This window comes from Perna viridis, chromosome 12 (genome assembly GCF_037379345.1).
Source record: "Perna viridis isolate PV_CMFRI_1.1 ecotype Kerala chromosome 12, ASM3737934v1, whole genome shotgun sequence".
NCBI lineage: Eukaryota > Metazoa > Mollusca > Bivalvia > Mytilida > Mytilidae > Perna > Perna viridis.
Window position 1 is genome coordinate 2,678,855 of NC_142456.1, and position 21,919 is coordinate 2,700,773.

General features: G+C 32.5%; 1 protein-coding gene across 2 annotated transcripts; it reads left to right on the forward strand.

Moving 5' to 3' along the window:
- Nucleotides 1-21,361, forward strand: LOC148600766 (exocyst complex component 8-like). Of its 2 annotated transcripts, none has more exons than XM_088554701.1 (16): nucleotides 1-245; nucleotides 7,101-7,250; nucleotides 7,826-7,921; nucleotides 8,343-8,440; nucleotides 9,756-9,898; nucleotides 10,741-10,894; nucleotides 11,798-11,921; nucleotides 12,440-12,586; nucleotides 13,718-13,769; nucleotides 14,809-14,953; nucleotides 15,388-15,568; nucleotides 16,034-16,167; nucleotides 17,981-18,100; nucleotides 18,555-18,657; nucleotides 19,244-19,434; nucleotides 20,088-21,361. In XM_088554701.1, exons 1-16 carry the CDS (start codon nucleotides 170-172, stop codon nucleotides 20,247-20,249), a joined length of 2,076 nt encoding a protein of 691 aa, XP_088410827.1. In that variant the 5' UTR covers nucleotides 1-169; the 3' UTR covers nucleotides 20,250-21,361. The 2 variants fall into 2 exon arrangements, with proteins under 2 accessions (XP_088410827.1, XP_088410828.1); XM_088554702.1 differs by lacking the exon at nucleotides 1-245 and adding an exon at nucleotides 5,721-5,742.
- Nucleotides 21,362-21,919: the final 558 nt, after the last annotated feature.

Consider the following 21,919-nt stretch of genomic DNA (forward strand, 5'->3'; position numbering starts at 1 on the left):
AGGAAATATAATTTTCTTTATTGAAAAACCCCATTCAGAATTGAATGTAGTTAGTAGGGATTACGTGGTAAGGGGACGAAATATCCTATGTGAAATACTTCCGGTTGAGTAGTTCCCTGCCCCTATTGATGCCAGATTCTGTGTTCACTGTGCCAAACTGATTATTTAGATGATGGAAAGTAGAGTTAGGGTGGAGCAGGGATTGACACGAGTTTTGTCGAAGCAAGATTTTGATCCGGACCACTGTAAGTGAATTAAAGCAATTAAATATTTGAAATAGAAGAAGCGACTTCAAGTTCTGATTGATAGACAGATTAGTTTACTAAATAGGCAGTGGCTGCTCGTCCACGTATTTGTGGACGGGGAGCCTCTACAGGCTAATCGTCCATATATCCGGTTTGAGTCAATTACATAGAAAATTATGACGGAAGCGGTTCATTAACGTAATGTAGAAGTTGTGAGAAATTCTTTTTTTACAAAATAAATGTTTGTTTGTTGTTTGTTTGTTGGGGTTTAACGTCCGAGCAGCAATATTTCAGCTATATTCAGACGATGAACATGAAATGGATGATAAAATGAACATGACATGAAAAAAAAAAGGATGGGACACAAGGACATTAGGGTCGACAAACTTCGATTGCCACTGAAAAAAGGGGGGATGGGTAAGGTCGGGCAATTTAGCCTCCTGTGGCGGAGCGCAAAGGTTCCTACTCCTATCGAATACCACAGCAGGGTTCTTTAATGTGCGAGGAACGTGGCATCTTTCCCAACACTGTGCACCACTATGGTTTGTGGTCAGGTTTTCCGTATTATAGCCTGACAACCCCAGCATGTAACATGCCAGGGGTACCCCATTTCACTACCTGGGGCACACATCCCAGTTGCTCTGTGGGCAGAGCGCCTAGCCCCGGCTAGGTTTCTGAGCTCTATTTAGTTGCCTTATACGACAAGCTTAGCGCTGCTGCAGGCCTATTCTTTTAACACCTGGACCTGCACGGGGCTACAAAATAAATACATAATGACAGTCCTTGCCTTTAAATTTTTTGTCTAGTAGCCCTTTGGGCTAGCAAGTTTGAATTTTTGGTAGCCCGAACTCAAAACTAATAGCCCGAAAAATTCAGAAAAAAAAATAAAGAATTTATCAATGAAATATATATTTTATTGATTCAATAAACAGTCAGTGAAGTTACCACTTTCGTTTTTATCTATACTAAATTTGCAAAACATTAAATGTTTATTTGCATCATACACCAGCCACTTCCTTCCTATTTTCCACTGGTCGAGGAATTCTCTTTTCCTATTTATTTCGTATTTTTTCTTACTCTTGGCAGCTTCCTCGGGGGGTACGATTGATAATGATTTTCCTTTTTTCACCAGGGATCGCCCCGTCGTGCCATGATAGTTTGGGTGCCTCCATCTTTGTTTACATTAGAGACATGCAAATTATCTGAGGAGTTCGATTGACATCCCTAAAATTTCAATACCGAAAACTATCGACGGACAACAACGACCCTCAAATCAAAATAAGAACCACGGTAATTTTAATTTGACAACTAAATATTATGTTGTCCTACAAGTATTTGTGAAAGATTTTATTATATAAATCGATATATTAGTTTTTATTTAGTTTTACTTTTAATCATCGTTTTTTATAGTAACTCTAACATAAAATAAACGTTGCGGCATATTGTTGTTTTTAATTAACGCCCGGTTTTCAGATATCGTCAGGTTTAACTCGGAATGATTTGACACGAAAGGACAAAAGGTCGCAAAAGTAAATAATGACAAAAATAAACAATAGTGACATTGTCATAACTTTGTAATTATATTTCGGACAGGATGTAAACACAACAACGTACTGTAGATCATTGAAACACTTTAATCTTACACCTTCACAACTCGAATTGGACTAGCCCGGTCGGGCTACGGACATTTAAACTGTACTAGCCTGAGGCTGATTTTACTAGCCCCAGGCTTCGGGCTAGTGGCTAACGTTGAGGACTGTAATGATACAAATATGTTTAAATCACTGATGTAACAAATAACAATTAAAATTCATTCAGAATTATAATCCAAAATACGGATTTAACAAACTCTAGGATCTTTTATATTTTATATATGTAACCATTCCAGACAGCAAGCAGATGTGAAACATATCCATTCACAGTGGTCCATCTTTGTAGAAACTAAAATTTTAAGAACACTCCATGCGTTTTTAACACCTGGTATATTTTTATTTTTGGGCTAGAATTAATTTTTTTTTTTAAAACATCTGGTAAAGACAATGCATCAGTCATAATCATAACTTCTGTGACTTGTTCTGTGTCAGACCAATATTAAACCTGTCTATTTTCAAGCACAGGGGCTTGCTCCCACTATCAAATATGCAGTCAAGTTAGTATATAACACTAACAGAAAACTGTTCAGTTTATTGAATGTAAACACAGTTCACGATGACATTAATAGACATACAGTTGCGGCAAAATTTCTGTAACGAATCGGACGTTTCCGTCATGCTTCTGTATGTTTTTGACGCAAACCGGATGCATGGACGATTAGCCAGAAGAGGCTCCCTGTCCACAAATGCATGGACCAGGAGCCACTGCCTTACTATAACAGGGTTCTCGTTTAGGCGCGTACACACGTCCTGGGCGCAAGAAAAAGTTGCTGGATGTGCCAGGTTGAAACATTGTGCGTCCACAGGACACTTGTTCACAATATCTGTTAGTTGCATCCTAACATCAGTAATTTATTTAAAAATCATTAAAGCTATCCAAATATCTTTGAAAAACGCTGGTTTTTTACAATAACGGACAACTGGAAGTTTACAAAGTTAATTACACATGATGTTCATCATACAATTTTTTACAAAACAAAATTTAGTTACGAAGTATATGATAAAAAATTGTGACAAATAATTTCAATCTCATTTCTTTAATTAGAAGAGTCATAATCTGACAAAAGGTGTTAATTGCTGTCTAAAGAGGTAAGGGTACATTTTATGACAGGTAAATAATCTCCATAACACAGGTAAATATTCTCAGAGGAACAATCAGCTGACTGGGTTTGACAATTAGAAAATGAATCCTGATTGGATATACCACTATTTTGTGAACCAATTATTTTCTAAAGATTAATTTCTACTGCACTATCAATAAGACAATACAGTCATTTTAACAGGTCTCAAAATAGTAGAACCATGTGTGTTAACAAATTTTAAAATTATCACTGTTTATACAAAATGAGTTACCTCCCCTGAAGTCTTCACATTTCCTGTAATTTCAGCAGTGCATTATTTTTACCATAAATTTTGCTTGGAATAATTAAAAGACAAATTGTTGTAATAACTATAGAAAGCCATCATATTCCTTTTAAATGTAAACAAAACAAATTTATTGCTCAACGACCCCAAAATGGGCGACAGCTTGGATGAGTACAGCGTGGGGTGAAAGTCAACATCGCGAACTTCAAACAACAAATAAGACGACATATACGAGAAAATCATAATTTTATTGACAATTATAATGCATAATATCAAATTTTATTGAAAATAAAACCCTATAAACCTTTACTTCCCCACTCCCTTTTGTCAAATTACCTGAAAAAGAAACATAAATAGTATCATATGTAGCTGAAAATAGCCACATTTATCGTCAATTTGGGTGCGCTTTATATGTGGATTTTATCCTTATTTCCACAAAAATCGACCCTGCGGCTTATAGTCCGGTGTGCCTTATTCACTGGAAAATACGGTATTCGTCTAAAATTGTGAGGATTTTAGAAATTCAGTATAGACACATTCTTGAATATTTGTTACATTCCTCATATACTGCACCTCACGGCATACATTTAATGAAAAGTAAGGGTTGCCCAAGTTTCCTTCCACTCTTCCTCTAGAGTATGCAGCATCAAACTGACACAGTTTCCAAGTTAAGCTAATTTTGACAAATAAACTGACTACAATCATTCTTCAATTTCTGAACTTGAATACTTACCCCCCTTCAACTAACAACAATGGGAAGACGGTAAGATTTGCTCAATGTATTCTCATTTGGTAGAAATGAATTTGAATGTAATTAAAAGTTATCTCATTTATTTATTTTTTTAATTTGATTAAAACTTAGAAATTTTAATTAGGTTTGGAGGAAACCAACAGAAAAAGGGACTTACAAACTTCAATCAATTATAGTGCATGAATATGTTGTTCAACTGAAAAAGGCACTATAATGCTATAGAGATTGTTTCATTCATACATTACAACAGTAAAACCCTTGCAATTTGCAAAATATGTCCCGAATATATTGGTTCACACATTGTCCCGCTTAAAAATCCCCATGGGAGATTTTCGAAAGTTGGCAGGTATGTTAGTATTTAACATGAAGGTACATGGAACTAAATACACATTTATATATTGAGCTGTGTCATGAAGCCAACAAACGTAATAAGTTAGTTTTCAAATGAAAAAAAAAGATGCTGAGTTTACTCTACACAATTTTATATGGATGACATGCATAATTGCAGTGAGATATGGTTTTGTATGATTGTACATACATATATGTAGTACTATGTATGCACTAAAATAATGAATGTAGCGTTCAATCTGGTTTTAAACCAGGAAAAGGGTGGGACCCACCAAGTTCATCTGGTCAGATGGAATTTCCATTTGTTGTTAGATTACTGCATTTTTGCACATTGTTGTAAGAATTGTGTACAAAGTACACTTTCTAATTTCCTATCAGATTGTACAGTAATCATGACAGTGCCCAGTGTTTGGGGAAGTGGGCTACTGGACATTATTTTGGATAACTCTGTGTTAATACCATAGCATTTGCTTAATTACACCTTATTCTGAACAAAAAATAATTCAAAACATAACCTTTTTAGACATACAATAAATAAAATATACCCTGTTTTAGACTTAATTGGACAATTGAATCATTGGTGAATGTCTCATATTATATCATTGCTTTAGAAAACACATATGGTTGTGCTGAATATAAAAAATCTGTTACAAATTGTTACTTAAAATTTTGGACCCTATTGTTTGAAAGCAATTCGTGTTTGAATAAAGTGACTCTGTTCTAACCAGTAAGACATAAAACAGCAGTAGTGCAAAATACTCATTCTAATGAAATAAAGGATTTCTTACTCAATATAATCTCTCTGCTGTATTTACATAATTTGAATAGCTTAGGTTAGGCTTGTGGTACACAGCCAAGTCTTCAACCATCTTGAGAAGTACAGCATCCTCTCAGGTAACCAGCACAGGTTCAGGAAGAAAAACATTTGATTACAATTCATGACTTACACATGTAGTAAAAAGTCTCAATGACCAGGATCAAGTTAATGCTGTATTATGAGACTTCATTGATGCCTTTGACAAAGTTCTGCACCAGTGACTGTCAATTAAACTTGACCATTATGGTATCCATGTTAATACACTAGAGCTTTTTTGCCAACAGGACTCATAGAGTTGAAGTGGAAGGCAAACAATCCTAACCTGCACCAGTAACATTGAAAATGCCCTAAGGAACAGTGTAAGGCTCTTTACTACTTCTAATCTTCATTAACATCTTGTCATCATCATTCAACTTAACCATGTTAACAGCAAGACTTTTTGCAGACCAACATCTCCCGAAACATACAATAAAATCCAGTGGGGACAGAAAAGACAGACCGGTAAATAGATTTCAAAAGTGGCGGGACAACTGGCTTGTGAGTTTCAACCCTGACAAATGTTAGGTAATTACGATCAACTATAAATGCAATACCATCAGCAGGTAATATGGATTTGCAGGAGCAGGGTTCTTCATGACCTCTTTTTGCATGGCACTGTGAAATGTGTTACTCTCAAACGAGAGCCACATGATCATTTGGTGTGCGCCATGTTTTCAAATTTGTGTCATCTGTACCATATTTCCCAATTACTCTTGCTTATTAACCACCTACATATATACCAGTCCTAAATCAATGATTGGGGCATGTGTTTATTCTGATGGTAATTACAATGTTTTGATTGGTAATTTTTTTTTTTGGGGTGGGGGGGGGGTGGTTTATAGTGTCAGGGAGTGAAGCGCATTTGTTAACAAATCTCGGATCTGTCAAATTTGCGATTGTCATCGTCAGCAAAGTCAATGATGTTCAAATAAGCTGATTGATTTCTACTGATTTTTTTAATAAACAAAATTTGATTACTTTTCAGAAAGTATCAATAGCTTAATTCAATTTGACTAACATCAATGTAATCGGAGAGGGAGGAAGACGATTTTAATAACGTCTTATAACGATTTAATGGCATTTATCTGACACAGAAAAGCAATTCAATTTACCTAATTATGTATGTATAAATTCAAGTTACAGTTTACATCATAAAATATCAAAGTTGATAATTAAACGGATTGTCTGTCAGCACAAAGTAATAATACTGAATATCTGAGAAGTCTTGTCCGGCATTTCCAGATTCAATATCCAACTGGAGCAATGGCAAGAGGCCACTTCATGCACTTCCTTCAACTTCTTGCCATTCAAGACTCATTGTTTTCAGCAACAATACCAATCAGGAACAGTCTGACTCAACACCTGAAAGATGCTGATTCCCAGGACATCTTTGAGGATGATATCAGCAAACTTTACCTCAGCTAAGAGGCTTGTTTTTAACTGTAAATAGCCTGCCTGCCATTATATGCTGTTGGCTTTTTAACCTAATTATTAGTCTGTTCATGTCTATACAGATCCAGCACTGTATTGGAAAGAAGAAAAGAAGATGAGCATTCAACAGTGACTACCAACTATCACAAGGACTGTGTTGGGCATCATAAATCTCACAAATTGCAATTTTAATTCACATATTTATAGTCAGTTATTTTCTAATACTGTGCTCCATCAAGAACACCTGTGCAGTTAATATTTTTATTCGACTTGTAGCCCTTTGTTAACTTTTCAAGTACATATACATACACAATATCTAAATGTATAAAGAGAATAAAAATTGTTTAACACATGAACATAACAATAGCTTTTTTTATTTATTTTTTTTAAGTTTTAAGTGATGAACATTAAATTTCATACATGTTAACATCCAAATGTACTTGCATTTTCAGTTGTCAGTAAGCAGACAGAGGGTGGAGAAGAACAGCTGCTACAGATGAAACAAAAGATCCAGATATTATCTGATGAAACTGCTCATGCCTTGAAACAGAATGTTTACAGAAACTACTCACAGTTCATTGAGACAGCAAAGGAAATATCAAGTATGTTGCTTTCGACAAGTAATGGGTTCTTGGCCATGCAAGAAGAGGAAAGAAAGAATATAGTTACATACATGTGTATGTTTCTCCAACATTTCAAGTTCACAAGCTATTTTCAGATTTTGCTGGAGCAACTACAAAGGTTTTAATGTGTGAACTAAAGCAACAATTTCTGGCCAGGTTGCACTCATGCAAATTGACATTTTGTTGATCAAAGCCACTAGCTATTGGTAGGCAACTTCAGTATAGGTTCTCATATCAAAGAATGTGATTTCAGTTCTGTTGCACTTTTACTTCATGTTTACCAAATTGTTGTATTTTACGGCAACTCAACCATTTCTGTCCTTGACTTATTTTTAATCATTTTATGAAAATTTTGGGAAAGGCGTTAATTTTATTTTTTTTCTTTCAAAGGAAAGTAAGAATTTAAACAGAAAACACAATTCATGTTAGACATGCATCTTTCTTGTTATCAAGAGATAAGTTTCAATGGAATCACAAAGCACGGATAGAAATGAGTTTCATAGGATGTTATTGTTAACTTAATAACCTAGAATAAACCCCCCTATATTTTACAGTTTTAGAAGGTGAGATGTATCAACTAAGCCATATCCTGACAGAGGAGAAAAGTTTGATGAACTCAATGATGGAGATGTCACTTGTCAGTGATAAAGGTAACTGTCATCTTTATTTTCTGAATAATTGTGACAAACAAGTCAGAAACGAATGTGTAAATTTAACAGATTGTTTATATAAATGGCTTAAAAAAATGTATGTCTTATGTTTATTTGACCTGATTAAAATGTAATATTTTATTTGAGTGCTAGAAAATCTACACAGGAGTCAGAACGAAAGGCATATTAAAAAAAAACTTTTTCACATTTTTCCTTGTGATTTCAACATTCATGAAACAGGTGTTTTTCATGACATTTCATCTGCATTAATATAGTCTGCTCTATCGAAATAGCTAAAATAACCCAGTGAAAACTTCTAATTTTTTTATACAAAAAATTAATATTTAAAAAAAAAATATTTTAAAATTTGGGGAATTGCAAATATGCTTTATATCAATGTGACAACCATGTTTCATTTAAGCTATTGTCGAACAGCCTATGGAACAGAGCCAAGAAAATCCTGAAGATGACACAAGAAAAAACCTGGCATTTCTGCTGGAAAAAGTGGAAGGGTGCTCTGTTAGTATACTGAATAGTGTCTTACCAGTAGTTGTACTAATGCAAGATTTTATTCTTTTTAAATCTGTTAAAATATTTGCCCTTCAATTTTAGAGTGCTATTTTTTAACATCAGTAAACGCCTTTTAGCTCACCTGGCTGTAGGCCATGTTAGCTTTTGCCATCACTTGGAGACCATCATCATCATTGTCGTCGTTAACAATTTTTCAAACTTTTTTCCTCTGACACTACTTGACCAATTGGAACCAAACTTAGTGTGAATGTATTCTGCATAGAACTGTTATGAGGATTTTTGATCTGTCGAAAAACATGGCTGCCGTTATTAAAAATAACCGCATAGGGGTCAGACAGTAGTTTTTTGCATAAATCTCCAAAACCATTAGGATTAGGTTCACTTAGAGTGAAAGTGTTCTGCAAAATGAAATCTGTCTGCAGATATATTTTCATTTTAATATGTTAAGCCATGTTGGAGTTATTGCCCTTTTTCAACATTTTTGCTATTATTAATGTTATTTCTTTCATTAAGTATGCTAAGCATGTTCCATTTAATACAATTATCAGTCAGAATCTCCATTTTATCATCATTTTTTCATGATTAATAAGCAGGAAGTGAAAAGCAGTGAATTTAACCTAGTAAAATTGGCGAGAAAATTAAAATTGGATAAAAAGTGTCTAGTTTTGAAAATCTTTTATTGATCAGAGAAATTATTTTCTTAAACTGAAATTAGTTCTGTTCAAGTAAAATTGCTTTTTAGGATAATACTCTGTTGAAAAACTTTTGTATGTAATTGCAAATTAACTTTTGGACAGATTTAAAACATTGGGGATAAGATGAAACAGAACAAAATTTGTTTATTTATGTGAAGTTGGATACTGTTTAACTATCAATTACAGTTTTTACTTCAGTATTGATTGACATTCAGATTATACATATTAGGAAAAATAGTTTGTAATAATATGGGAAATACAAATGTATGATTATAGTTATATTTTTCATCATGTAATCTTGTAAATTGTGTTCATGCTACAATTTTCACAAGAATCCAAAAGCCCCAGTGCTAACAGCACTTTGATTCATAAGTTGTAATGGCTCATGTGTATGTCCAACAGCAGTAATATATGTGAATAAATGTTTTTGTTTTCACACACTAAGGTTATCCTAATGCATTCTGATCAAGAAGATAAGAGATTATTTCATTGACTTATGTATAATAGAGATAGTGTATTAAACAATTATGAGAAAAGGACCAAAACTATTAAGTTCTACTTGAAATATTATATCAAGGGGGGTGCATGTGTTCTTTTGAACATTACAGAGTGTGACTGAAGTTCCTGGTAGACATCTTATACACAACGGTGATCTGGCAGAGCTTGATGCTGAGTCCTTCACACAGATACAGAAAGTCCATGCCTTCCTTTTAAATGATAGTCTAATGATTGCCACATGGTTACCTAATAGGTATATATAGAGAGATTGTTGTAAAAAACAACTTTGTATTAATTTGTGAAGTCCATTGTCAACATTGCTTTGTCAATGATGTTGGGATGGGCAGTAGAAGTTCTTATGATCAAATACAAAAATGTCAATCTATTTTCCGTTGTAAATACATTGTAGTAATCAAAATATAATTTTTCCCCAAAGGAGATGTAAAAATATATGTGTCCATACATCCTACCATCACACTTTTCCCCATGAACTGCTCAAAATATTTTGTTCATAATTTTGTAGGCTTGTTATTCACATTATGTAAGTGATCATATTGCCTCGCCATTTTGATTTGTCAAATTTTACAGGAGTTATGCGACTATTGCACTTCAACTTTTTTGGCAGGAGACATACAGCTACACATGTCAATCTTTTTTCTTTTACTCATTGATATGTATATAACTGCTGTTTTATATAAGGTTATATGAACTTCTAGGAAATTATATGGACTGCCTCACTTTAAAATTCAGAATGGAATGCCATGAAAACTGATGTATGTTTTCTCTTTTCTTCTACATGTACATAAATATTCCGGAGTAAACTACAATTGAAAAGAATCATGTAGCAATATATCATGATGCTGATGGTCAAATTGCAACCAGACCGGTGGGTCACCCCAAAAACTGAAGTGGACCTCAGTGAAGCTTCGGTACAGATAATTTTAGGGGATGACCAACTGTTCCATATTTTGCCATATGACCTTCTGCATCTTGAACTATTTGCTTAATATACTTTGTCAATCAAGTGGAAATATTGCTACATTTTGTTTAGTTGTAATGATATTCAGATTGTAAACAGAGTGTTCTATATTGCAGGAGAGGACCAGTACGATATAGATTCCAAGGTCTGTATGAACTGGACAGTCTTGCCATAGTCAATGTCAGAGATGCTGGTCCTATCAAGAATGCATTTAAAATCCTTATGTTTCCAGATGCCAAGATGTATCAGGCTGATGGCACCAAGGCTAAGGTTTGTTAGAATGTTGTTTAAACTAAATGTAAGAAGTTTCTCAGGTTACTATAAGCTCTGTATTAAATTTCAATATTTTCACATTAGACAGAAAAGCGTGATATTTTTGACACTTTAGAAGGCCAATCATTTTTATAAATTTTTTTGTGAAAATTGATACTCATGGATATGTTCACTTGACAGAATGCATAATACATAGCAGTTGCATAAATCATATTTTTACAGTGCATACTGACACGTGAAATTCTTTCATTTGTATATATGTAAGTGGTTACAGCAAACTGGAGCTTCTGTCAGCATGAATTAATTAATTTCTCTTCACTACATATTAAACAAAACTTTAACAGAATCTTTATTACATGTTTCCTATTAAGATTTTGATCCAAATAAATTTGGAGGTTTCATGAAGAAAAACATGGACTTAACTATTTATAAATATTGGGACACTGATCTCATTTACTCCTCCTACATCATTAAATGGAATTTAACAAAACTTTTAAAGAATCATCATTACATGTTACTATTGAGCACCTCCTATTTCAGATTTTAAAATAATTTGGATGTAACCAAAAGGGGGAGCAAGGGGTATTAAGTTAGTGAGCATTGCTCACAGTTTTTCTATTTTAAGAGTTTCAGTGGTTGATTGAGATTTTATTTTGTTTTTATCAAAATTGCTTACTTCCTGTAATTTGTTCTAGGAGAATACTTCAATTTATATAAGGTATCCTGGGTATTTAAGCCATCTGAATTTGGGACAGTATTGGCACAAGTAAATACACAATATTATAATGTTCATTGTTAATTGGTACCAATAAGAGTTATGATTTTATATACATGTAATTATTATAAGTTAGCATCCACACTTACTTATTCCCTTTAAATTATTTCATACATTTTAAACAGAGACAATGGTTAGATATTCTGGAAGAATCTAAGAAAGCCAAGGCTGCCAGAGATAAACAAAAGAAAGAGGCAGCTCTGATGTTGGCAGAGCAACAGGCACAGACTCCAGAGGAGGAGAGAAAAGGTATCAGAAAGACAGAAGAAATTAAGGAATTTTAAAGTATTAATAAATACTAACATGGGATATTTCTTAAAAATATTAATTTAGCATGTTTATTTTACGAAAGTAATAGTAAATATACAAGAAATGGACTAATATAAATCGTCTTCATGTGATGTCAAATATAGACCCATAATGACCATTTTTTGCATGTGATAAACGAATCAAGGGTGTCTAATCTCTTGTTGGAAATAAACCAGTGGGTTACACTTTTCATCAAGAGTTGTTATTAGTATATCATATTTGATGTTTTTGCAAAAGATTTCATGCACATGTAATTTGTGTCTTTCATTTACATTATACAAAAATATTTACAATGTACTTGTTTACGTGACGATTTATTTTTTAGCTGCAGTGTGTTATGTTTATATCTGGAAATATAACAAGATTTTATCTCATCATATTTAAGTTGTAGATACAATAACTATGTAAGGTAAGTGGAGAGATTTTGTTTTTCCTAATGAACATTGTATATTATACAGCATTTCCTAAAGAAGATGACAGTGAACCAATGTTGCCTATAGAAACAGACTGTCTAAATGCTGATTGGATACTGGAACTTCCTGAGGATTTAGATATGTGTATAGCACAGAGAGACTTTGAAGGGGCCGTAGATTTTGTGGAAAAGAGTACGTTTTGTGTAATATTATAAATGTACATATTATGACAGTTGCAAACATTTTCACACCCAAAAGGATAGTCACAAAACATTAACCGAATATGGGCTAAAAAACACTTAAGCACCAGCAGTGGTGTGATTCAAGTATGTCAATATCCAAAAACATGGCAGAAATATTAGCACATGAAATTAAAACAATCTACATACATAATGTAGAAGACACAATAAAAAAGATAACACATAAAAACTGAAGATAAGAAAAATATTACGTCACATAAGAAAAAAAGCACTGGCACTATGAACTAACACAAAATACCATGAGTGACATCAGGTGCTCCAGAATGGTAAGTTTTCATACAGATGAAATGGAGACACCAATGTACACAAAAAAAGGAAAAGAAAATTTACTTGTAGAACTTAAATGTGGAAAGCAGAGGTTCAAATTAGCACTAGTCTGAGGCCCAGGACCATTAAAGTTTACCTAGGCCCTGGACCAATCATACTTTTCACTTACTTTAATTGAGGACCTATCAATTTCTTCTGGTAGACCTTTCATTCAGGATACAAAAAAGTCCTGAACCTTTCCTTCTTGAAGGTAATTTGAACCTCTGGTAAAACCTTTATAGTTAGTGTATTTATCTATATCTTCCACTGGCATAGTGAAGTGAACATTTAAGGAGAAATTTCCATGAAACTTCCAAATATACAGATAAGTAACAATAACAAATGGGAATTATTTAGTCATCAACACAGAGATCAACTCATACAAAGTACCAAAAGGGTTTCATTTCTTCATGTTCTTATTAATAATACTAAAATTGTAAACTTACTACATTTCAAATTTAAGACCATTTCTGTAAAAATTGGGTATAGATACAATATTGACAAATCCTGATATTAGTAGTTTTTGCTCCATGCCAATAGCTACTTATGTTTTGCATTGGAAATCTGTACATGTATTTTCAGTCATATCTTATTTTCAAAGTAAGAAAAAAAACTGGGAGGACTGGATGCTGGAACTAGACTAAGTGTAGCATAACAAATAACTCAATTATATCAAATCTATTGACAAAGAGAAATTTCTTATTACTGGAAGTAAACCCTTTAGGTTAATTCAGTATCTATGTATTTTCTATTGTAGTTAGTGAACACTTGAAAGATTGTCCAAAAGTACCTGTTGTTAAAGAATTCAGGTGAGATCTGTAATGTATTATGATGAAGGATTCAATGCAATTGTGCTAAAGATCTCCAAATAAACAAATGAAACCAAAAAGAAAAAAAATCAGAGAGTTGAGTTGATTGCTGAGACAAGAAATAAAGAATTCAAACAAAATAATGTTTCAAGGTACAAGTCCTTTTGACATACATGCAAGCAGTGGACTACATTGGAAAAATTGTTAATATGTTTTTCATACGTTTCCGAAACACCTGAAAAAACATACTTTTCTGACAAAATATTTAATTCAAGGAAAACAATTAAATAAAACTCATATGGTATTTATATGTTTTCAGTAGACTTTCATACATAATAAAAAGTGTACAGTTTTCATATGATTTTCGACAAAACATATAAATTTATTTATTTTTGAAAGCACAAAACATACTTTTACCAAACTGGTCCCAAACATATGTTTTAGAACATATGAAAACATATGTTGCAATTTTACCTGTGTAAGTCATCTACCTTTAAGTCTAACCTTTTTGGATGATTTATGTAGATACATGTAGCAATGATTTATGTAGATACCTGTAGCAATGATTTATGTAGATACTTGTAGCAATGATTTATGTAGATACTTGTAGCAATGATTTATGTAGATACTTGTAGCAATGATTTATCAAATGTACCCTACGGAATAAATATTGATAATTCACATGTGAAATTAAATAAACAATTTCAGTCGTTGACCTTCTCCCAAAACATCACAACATAAATGTCAATCCACCAATCACAAATTAAAAAAAAAACACGTTGAAAATAGCAATAAATAATGGAAAAAATCTATATAAGAATTAAGATAATCAATTTGGTTAATAATCAAATAATGATTGTTTATGTCAAGAACGCTTGAAGATTTTACTCGTGCTTTGAACAAGTTCTGTACAACTGTTAAATCTAGTTGCTCTTTGGCACTTATGTCAGTTATGATCATAATTTGGTTATTCACTCTTTCCAATTGATTACCCTGTTATTACAAAAGTATAAATTGGTCTCATTGTATTGAATTTCAGAGCTAGAATAGAGCACAGAATTAAACAGTTGACAGAGGGATTAATGGGGGAGTTACAGGTGTCTCCTGAGAGGTCCTTGAGGGGAGGACCTAGGGCTGCAAGGAGGGCTGTTACACAGCTTATAAGATTAGGGAAGTCTGCTCAGGTAGGGGATATTGTGTTGTACAATTGATGGAGGGACTAATTAGGGAGTTATACTCTCTAAATATCATGATCTACTTAATGGAGATGAACCAGCAACTACTTTAATTGGCCCTGCATAATAAGAAATTGGGGGTATTTTTGATCTTTTGGACACTTTTTTAAAATCTCCTTTAGATTTAAAGGCAAACATTTTGAAGTATAAGTTTAGTGGCAAGAAATCTATTAAAAACCTAAATATATGAATTTTGCCTAAAACACCAGGGGTGGTGCCATATACAAAAAAAAGATAATATACCATAATTATTTTTTTAAGAAACACTTTCGTTTTAGAATAATCTGCATTTTGATTTGTGTTAATGAACTTAATTCTATGACTCATTTCCAAACCTTGCCAAATAAATGTCTCTTAAACTAATATTGATTGACTATTTGCAGGCCTGTGATTTGTTTCTGAAGAACAGAAGTGCCATAATTAAGTACAACATCCGTCAGCTGAAGTTTGAAGGGGCAACAACTCTGTACATCAGGAGGCTGTGTGAGGTCTTCTTTCCTTGTCTGTCAGAAACTGGTAAAGAATTCACCAAGGCATTCCAAGAACACTACGGTTGTATGTCTGGTAAGATTGGGCGTTTGTTTTTTATGGCTCTTGAGATCTTTTAAATATTTTGTAAAAGTACTATTACCTACTACTCTGTCCGTTGGTTACCCTTAGATCATTTTTTTTCCTAATTGAGGTGAACAATTTGTAGTTTTGGGAACTTTAGGAAAGGATAATATATTTCGTTCTGTGAAAAATGATATTTGTGGATACTATGTAAAGTTTGTCTAAATCCAAAAATCAAAAATGTGGAAAGTTATTATTTTTTAGTAAAATCTGTAATCTAGTAAGGAACTTCGTGTTATTTTGATATCCTCAAAACTGTTAATTTAATAGTCTTATCAGTAAAAAACAAATGAAAAATTGTGAATCAGGTAAAGTAGTCTATAGAATTTGTTTCATCCATACATGCTTTACTTCCTACAGTAATGTCAGAAAATTTTTCGTTTGTTCCCATACTTAGGAAGTGTTTTGTAATTGTAGCATTTGTGGTATGGGCCAGAGAAGAGCTAGAGATGTTTGTCAATACATTCAACAGACATCTGTTTGGAGGGAAATCTACTTTAACTGTGATCTCAGAATGTGTACAGATAGCCAGACAACATTGTGAAGAACAGGTAAATCAACACTACTAGATACAGGGGGCATTTTTTCTGTGGATTCATAGATATCCATGTTTACCGTGCGTATACCTTTACAATATCTTTGTTTTAATTTATATTTACTTCAAATTTTACCAGTCTCTACTTTGTCATTCTTCCTTCTGTATCATTGCAGAAGATATTGTAAAAATTGTTGTTCAAGTGAACAAATGCATCAGGTGTCAGGTCTGTACAGTCATTTCATGCCAGTAAAATTTCATTTTAATTTTTCCAAAAAGAAAATGATATTATTGTTATTAAATGAAATAAAAATGCACATCTTAATTGAGTTATTTTTTTTAGTTTAACAAGTATTTTAAGACTCTTCTTCATCCCTGTATTACTACTTTAATCAAAGCACCGAATGTGCTGAAATTCGGAAGTCGCTTTGCGTGCAACCTGCAAGATAGGTTCCTGATATTTATTTTTTAAGCAGTGTCTTATCTAGTGCCGGTCATGACATGGACCAAGGTTTGAGAATGTTTTGGTGTTGAACCCATATTTCCCTTGCAACCTGTAGCAAAACAAAACAAAGATGTACACAAATATTGTTAAAATAAGATTATTGCATTTGTTTATGTTCTTGAGACCTTAAACTTGAAAAAAGGCAGCTGATGATGTTAATTGTGATGCTTCTTGATAAAATGATTTTCATTACAATACCATTCACGGGGCATAGTTAAAATCCAACACCACCCAAAGAGAGATAACTCCAATTATATTGTATTGGCTTTTAACTATCTTCTTTGAAATTACTATGCCAAGCGCAAGAAATAGTTTGGCGTCTTGATTTACCAGTTGGACAATATTTAGCTGAAAATTAACACTTAAAATGTTTGAAATATCATTCAGTTGAGATATGGGTGAAATATTTAAAATTTAAAAGAGAATCATGCATTGATGTGAAGAAATCATTTCCGTCAGTGAAGTTATCTGCCGGAAGCCCTTTTGTCATTCTTGTACTTACAATACTCGAAGCAACTGACGTGACTTCCGAGTAAAAATTGTATTTTTACCTGTAGAAGTATTTTCACTATTTTTATATAAAAAAAAAACACCTCTGAAACTTTCTTACACTCATTTTTTTTTTAAACCACAATAATCAAGACCAGGTCATTTAAGGCAGAATACAAAAATTAGTGATCACGAAAATAAATATACTTACACACCTCAAGTTTAATTTAAAAGATGATATCCACCTTTTTTACAAATAAAAAAAAAATTATTTATGAAACGTTTATTTTGTTGGATATATTTTCTACACTTTTTGTTTTCAGCTACACAGCCAAATGTGCCACATATAATAATCATATGGTGCTTGATTCATATGATAATCGTATGATATCTTACACATGATAGTCATATGATTCTCATATGATTCTCATATGTTAATTTTTGCTCGAAAACATGACAATCATATTTTGTGAAAAACATATCATTATCATGTGATAATAATGCGATTATCATATGTATAGCAAATCATATGATTATCATATGGTGCTTGATTCATATGATAGTCATATAGTGTAAACCATATGATTCTCATGTGAGGCACATTTGCCTGTGTAATTACACAGATTCTGTGTACAAGAATTGAATATATTCAATTTTTCAGTTTTAGAAAATAGTTAGCATTTAAAGGTGTTAAAAATCAACTTCAATGGTCTTATTTATGATACTTGTCTGTCTTCAAGGAAAATGCTGAAAATTAATATATCACAAAATGGATATATTCACAGTCCAGTATAGTATAGTAAATTTCATACACCTGGCCATTGCTTATTTTCAGCTTTGCAGTATAGGATTTGATATATCATTTGTGTTTGAGGACACCATTGCTCCAGAGTTAGAGAGAGTTGTACAAGAGACCAGAGACCAGATGATAGAGGGCATCAAATATAGAGGAAATGTATGTAGTTCAATAATTCTAAATGAAGGTTAATCTTTAGATTTACTTTACCCCAACAAATGAAATGAACAAAAATTACCTTCCTAGAATAAAATGTACAGTTGTCATATTCTCTCAAAAGTATATAAGTAATGGAAATTTTAGGGGTAAGTCGTATGACTGATGCCATATTTTATGAGGGCAAGACAGATTTAGATATACCATGTATAATGTCATAGATTCATCCAATGCTAAGTTGGCTTCTTCTATAAAGATCTGTATTAGTGATGAAAAGATGGTCTTGAACCAAAATAATACAAACCTTAAAGTTGGCCACAGACATCTAATATTCTATAAATTAAAAATTGGAAATTAATCATATTCTGTAAAAGAATTTTAATATCTGTTAGCTTGGAAATGAATTATATTCTGTAATAGTGTTTTTAATATTTGTGTCATTATGTTTTATTAACAGGATGATAAATGGAGAAAGATGAACCACCTGAAGGAAAGGGAATGTAAGAAGTTTTTAGAAGAGATGATGTCAGTAGGACTAGATCTAAAACCATATGTAGAAGGTATATAATAATTCATGGCAGGTATAGTGGGGCCTTCTACAGCTTGCTTTATGAGTTTTGCCCATCATTGAAGACCTTGTGACCTGTAGAAGTTAAATTGTTTGTTGCTTTGCCTTTAGGAATCTTACCATATCTCCTTTTTATTATAGGTGTGGTTTTGTACTCATTTACATTGGCTGGGTGTTTATATATTCCATTATATATTACTGTAGGTTAGCTAGGTATAAAATACAAAGGCCAATCCATGTGTGTAAATAAGTACACCACCATCTGTTACACGAGTTAGTAGATTATTGGGTATCATATGGTTTTACATTTATATTACATCATATTAGATTTACCAACTCTCCCCTAATTATACCCACACTCAACAATTTGGTTGTGTATTGGAATTTCTGATCTACCTGTAAGTCAAACACTGTGACACCAACATTTTTTATGATTTTCACACTCAAACAAAAAAGATTAGCAAATTTTAAAATTGCTGTAAAAATTCTAGAATTCCTTGATTCGAGTTGTTGTTTCTTGTGAATTCATTTCCAAAGTTTAAACTTCTAGTTTTGTAAAGTTATATTTATTTTTTCAGAGAACTGTTTCATTTCACTGACAATGAACACAGCACAGTTTGCAAAGATTTCTATGACAATGACAAAAGATCTACTGACATTACATACAATGGAGTTATCTCCCCTCATAATAGATGCCATTACTGAAGTATTTAAAGCTCAGCTATTACATTTTGAGGACAGCCTGAAAAATCCAGATTTTAAACAAGAGGTAATTTTTCATTCAATGAATTTGTTAAATTTTGAAAACAGTCATTCATAAATGAAATAACTAGCAGTCCTTTCAAGAACTGAAAGTGAATCCACTTTTACATTTAGTACGTACATGACATAATTGTATGAGGGTATATATTGTTTTGGTATGCAGTTATTCTGTTTACATATTGAAATTTAAAGAAAAATCTTAATAGTCATTACAGAGTATGAATTATGTACTCAAATAGTCCTTACAGAGTATGAATTATGTACTCAGTCCTTACAGAGTATGAATTATGTACTCAGTCCTTACAGAGTATGAATTATGTACTCAAATAGTCCTTACAGAGTATGTTATTGTGGTGATTATAATATATAAATACTGTATATTTTAGGGTACTGTTTCATGTAACTCTCAGATTTAAAGCACCGGATTCCAATACAACTATGTGGATGGGGGAACAAAAAGTCAGAATTTCATATTTCTTCCCTTAATAGACCAACTGTTCTGTTCAAATTGGTTTTGTGTGAGTTATGACTCCTGAATTGTATGTTATGTTTGTTAAAGTTATCATTGTTATAGGTCATTTGTTTCATCTTACAGCAGGTAGTGAACTATGTTTTGCCACTTATCATGTTCAGTGCTATTGTCGCTTTTTCTATTTTCAGCACAAGTTCATATTAAAAAATGCTAGATACACATTGGAAACACTGATGAAGAAAATAGAAGAACAGTTTAAAGCCAGAAGTATTTCATTTCCAAAACAGCTGGTATCTGTCAGTGGAAAATACAAGAAATTAGAATCTCTGTCAAAATCCAGTGGATCATGATATGTGATATCTTAATTTACATTTCTACAAATAATTGATCAGTCTTATAACACCATGTATCACATAATCCACCAATTTATGATTTAACTATGTGAAATATTTCAGTGTCATCACTGGTCTCAATGGGCATTGATTGAATGATCAGTTAGAAACACAAGAACTGGTGCATGAGTGATTGGAAAGAAAGAGTATACTGGATGTAGTATGAAAAAAAAGTAATTTAAATATTGAAGAATACCCACAGGAATTCTGTCAGATGCATTTTTGCTGTATACATGCTTTACTTTTACATATTTTTCTTGAAGGACCAAATTGATGCAGTAGATTTTTCATTAGTTATTTCAGTGCTTAAGTGAATTGATTATGAATGCAAATTATGTAACTAATATTACAGTCAAAGCCCTTTTTACTTTGCTTAAAACATCTGATTTATATACTAGGTATGGAATCAAATTTTGTGTTTCAATAAGGGAGGCTTGTATTTCAAGATTAGACCTACAGCTGCATTTAAACCTACCAGAAGACCTCTCAAGGGTAAGGTACAAAGTGTATGACTGTTTCTTTCATAAACAAGCCATATACTGCCACATGGTGGTGAACTAGCACTAAATATAGAGGAGAAAGTTTCAGCTGTTTATTGTCACCATATGTATATTTATGTAGAAATCCATGTAAAAGCCAGGTAGGTCCTACAGTAACATTCATTTCAAACTTTCATTGTTAATACAAGTGTGCATCCTTATATTTTGTTATAGTGCTGTTCCAAAAAAGTATAGAAGGTTTCAATCATTTGAAAAATTATTTGAGATGGACTGCAAAATATTCCTTACATTATATTTATCAATATCCATCTTTACAAGGCTACATGTTCATGTATTTTTTTATTATTGTTTCTAGAGTTTTATAGGTCAGTTGAATAGAATACAAGCAATAGTAAATTCTGTTAAGATTAAAAAGTGTATCACCCCTGCCTGGTTTTTTCATGGAATTTTACTGTATTTTTTTTAATTTTTTTTATAATTTCATGTATTTTCTAGTGCAATATTTTCATGATTTTGTTATTGTTTGTTATGTTTTGATATACATACAATTAAATATATTTAAACAATAAAGAAGTACTTTGTTTTTACTTATGCCAACATCTGTTGTTCTTGTATGATTTGATTGATACGAGTTTGAAAAATTAAAAATACATAATGGCAGTTTGAAATAAAATGCTTTACAGGGCCTAATTTTCTATGACACCCAATCAAACTAAACAGTTTGGGCACACCATTCAAGTATGATATAGCTCAAAGTTTTGATTGTGATAAAATATTAGGTCTTGACTAGAATCAGTGAGCCCTTTTTGGCCCCTCATTAATAAATAGTTTCAGTCACAACCCTAAAATCTATTCTAGACTTGCTTTGTTAGTATGCCACCTTGGGAAACAATTTCAAAGAAATCTAGTTATTGTCCTATATCATAATGAAAATGCTTGTTTCTGGTCCCTTTTTGGACCCTAATTCCTAAACAGTTAAAGCTTCCTTGTATGGTAGGGTATGTTGTAAAATTTCAGACCCATCCACTTTTACTCAAGTTTAAAATGTCTATAGATAGATCCTGGATGATGACCATTATATGGCTGTTTTTTTTGCAGTCATATTAAAATCTGTGCTTTTTAGACTCG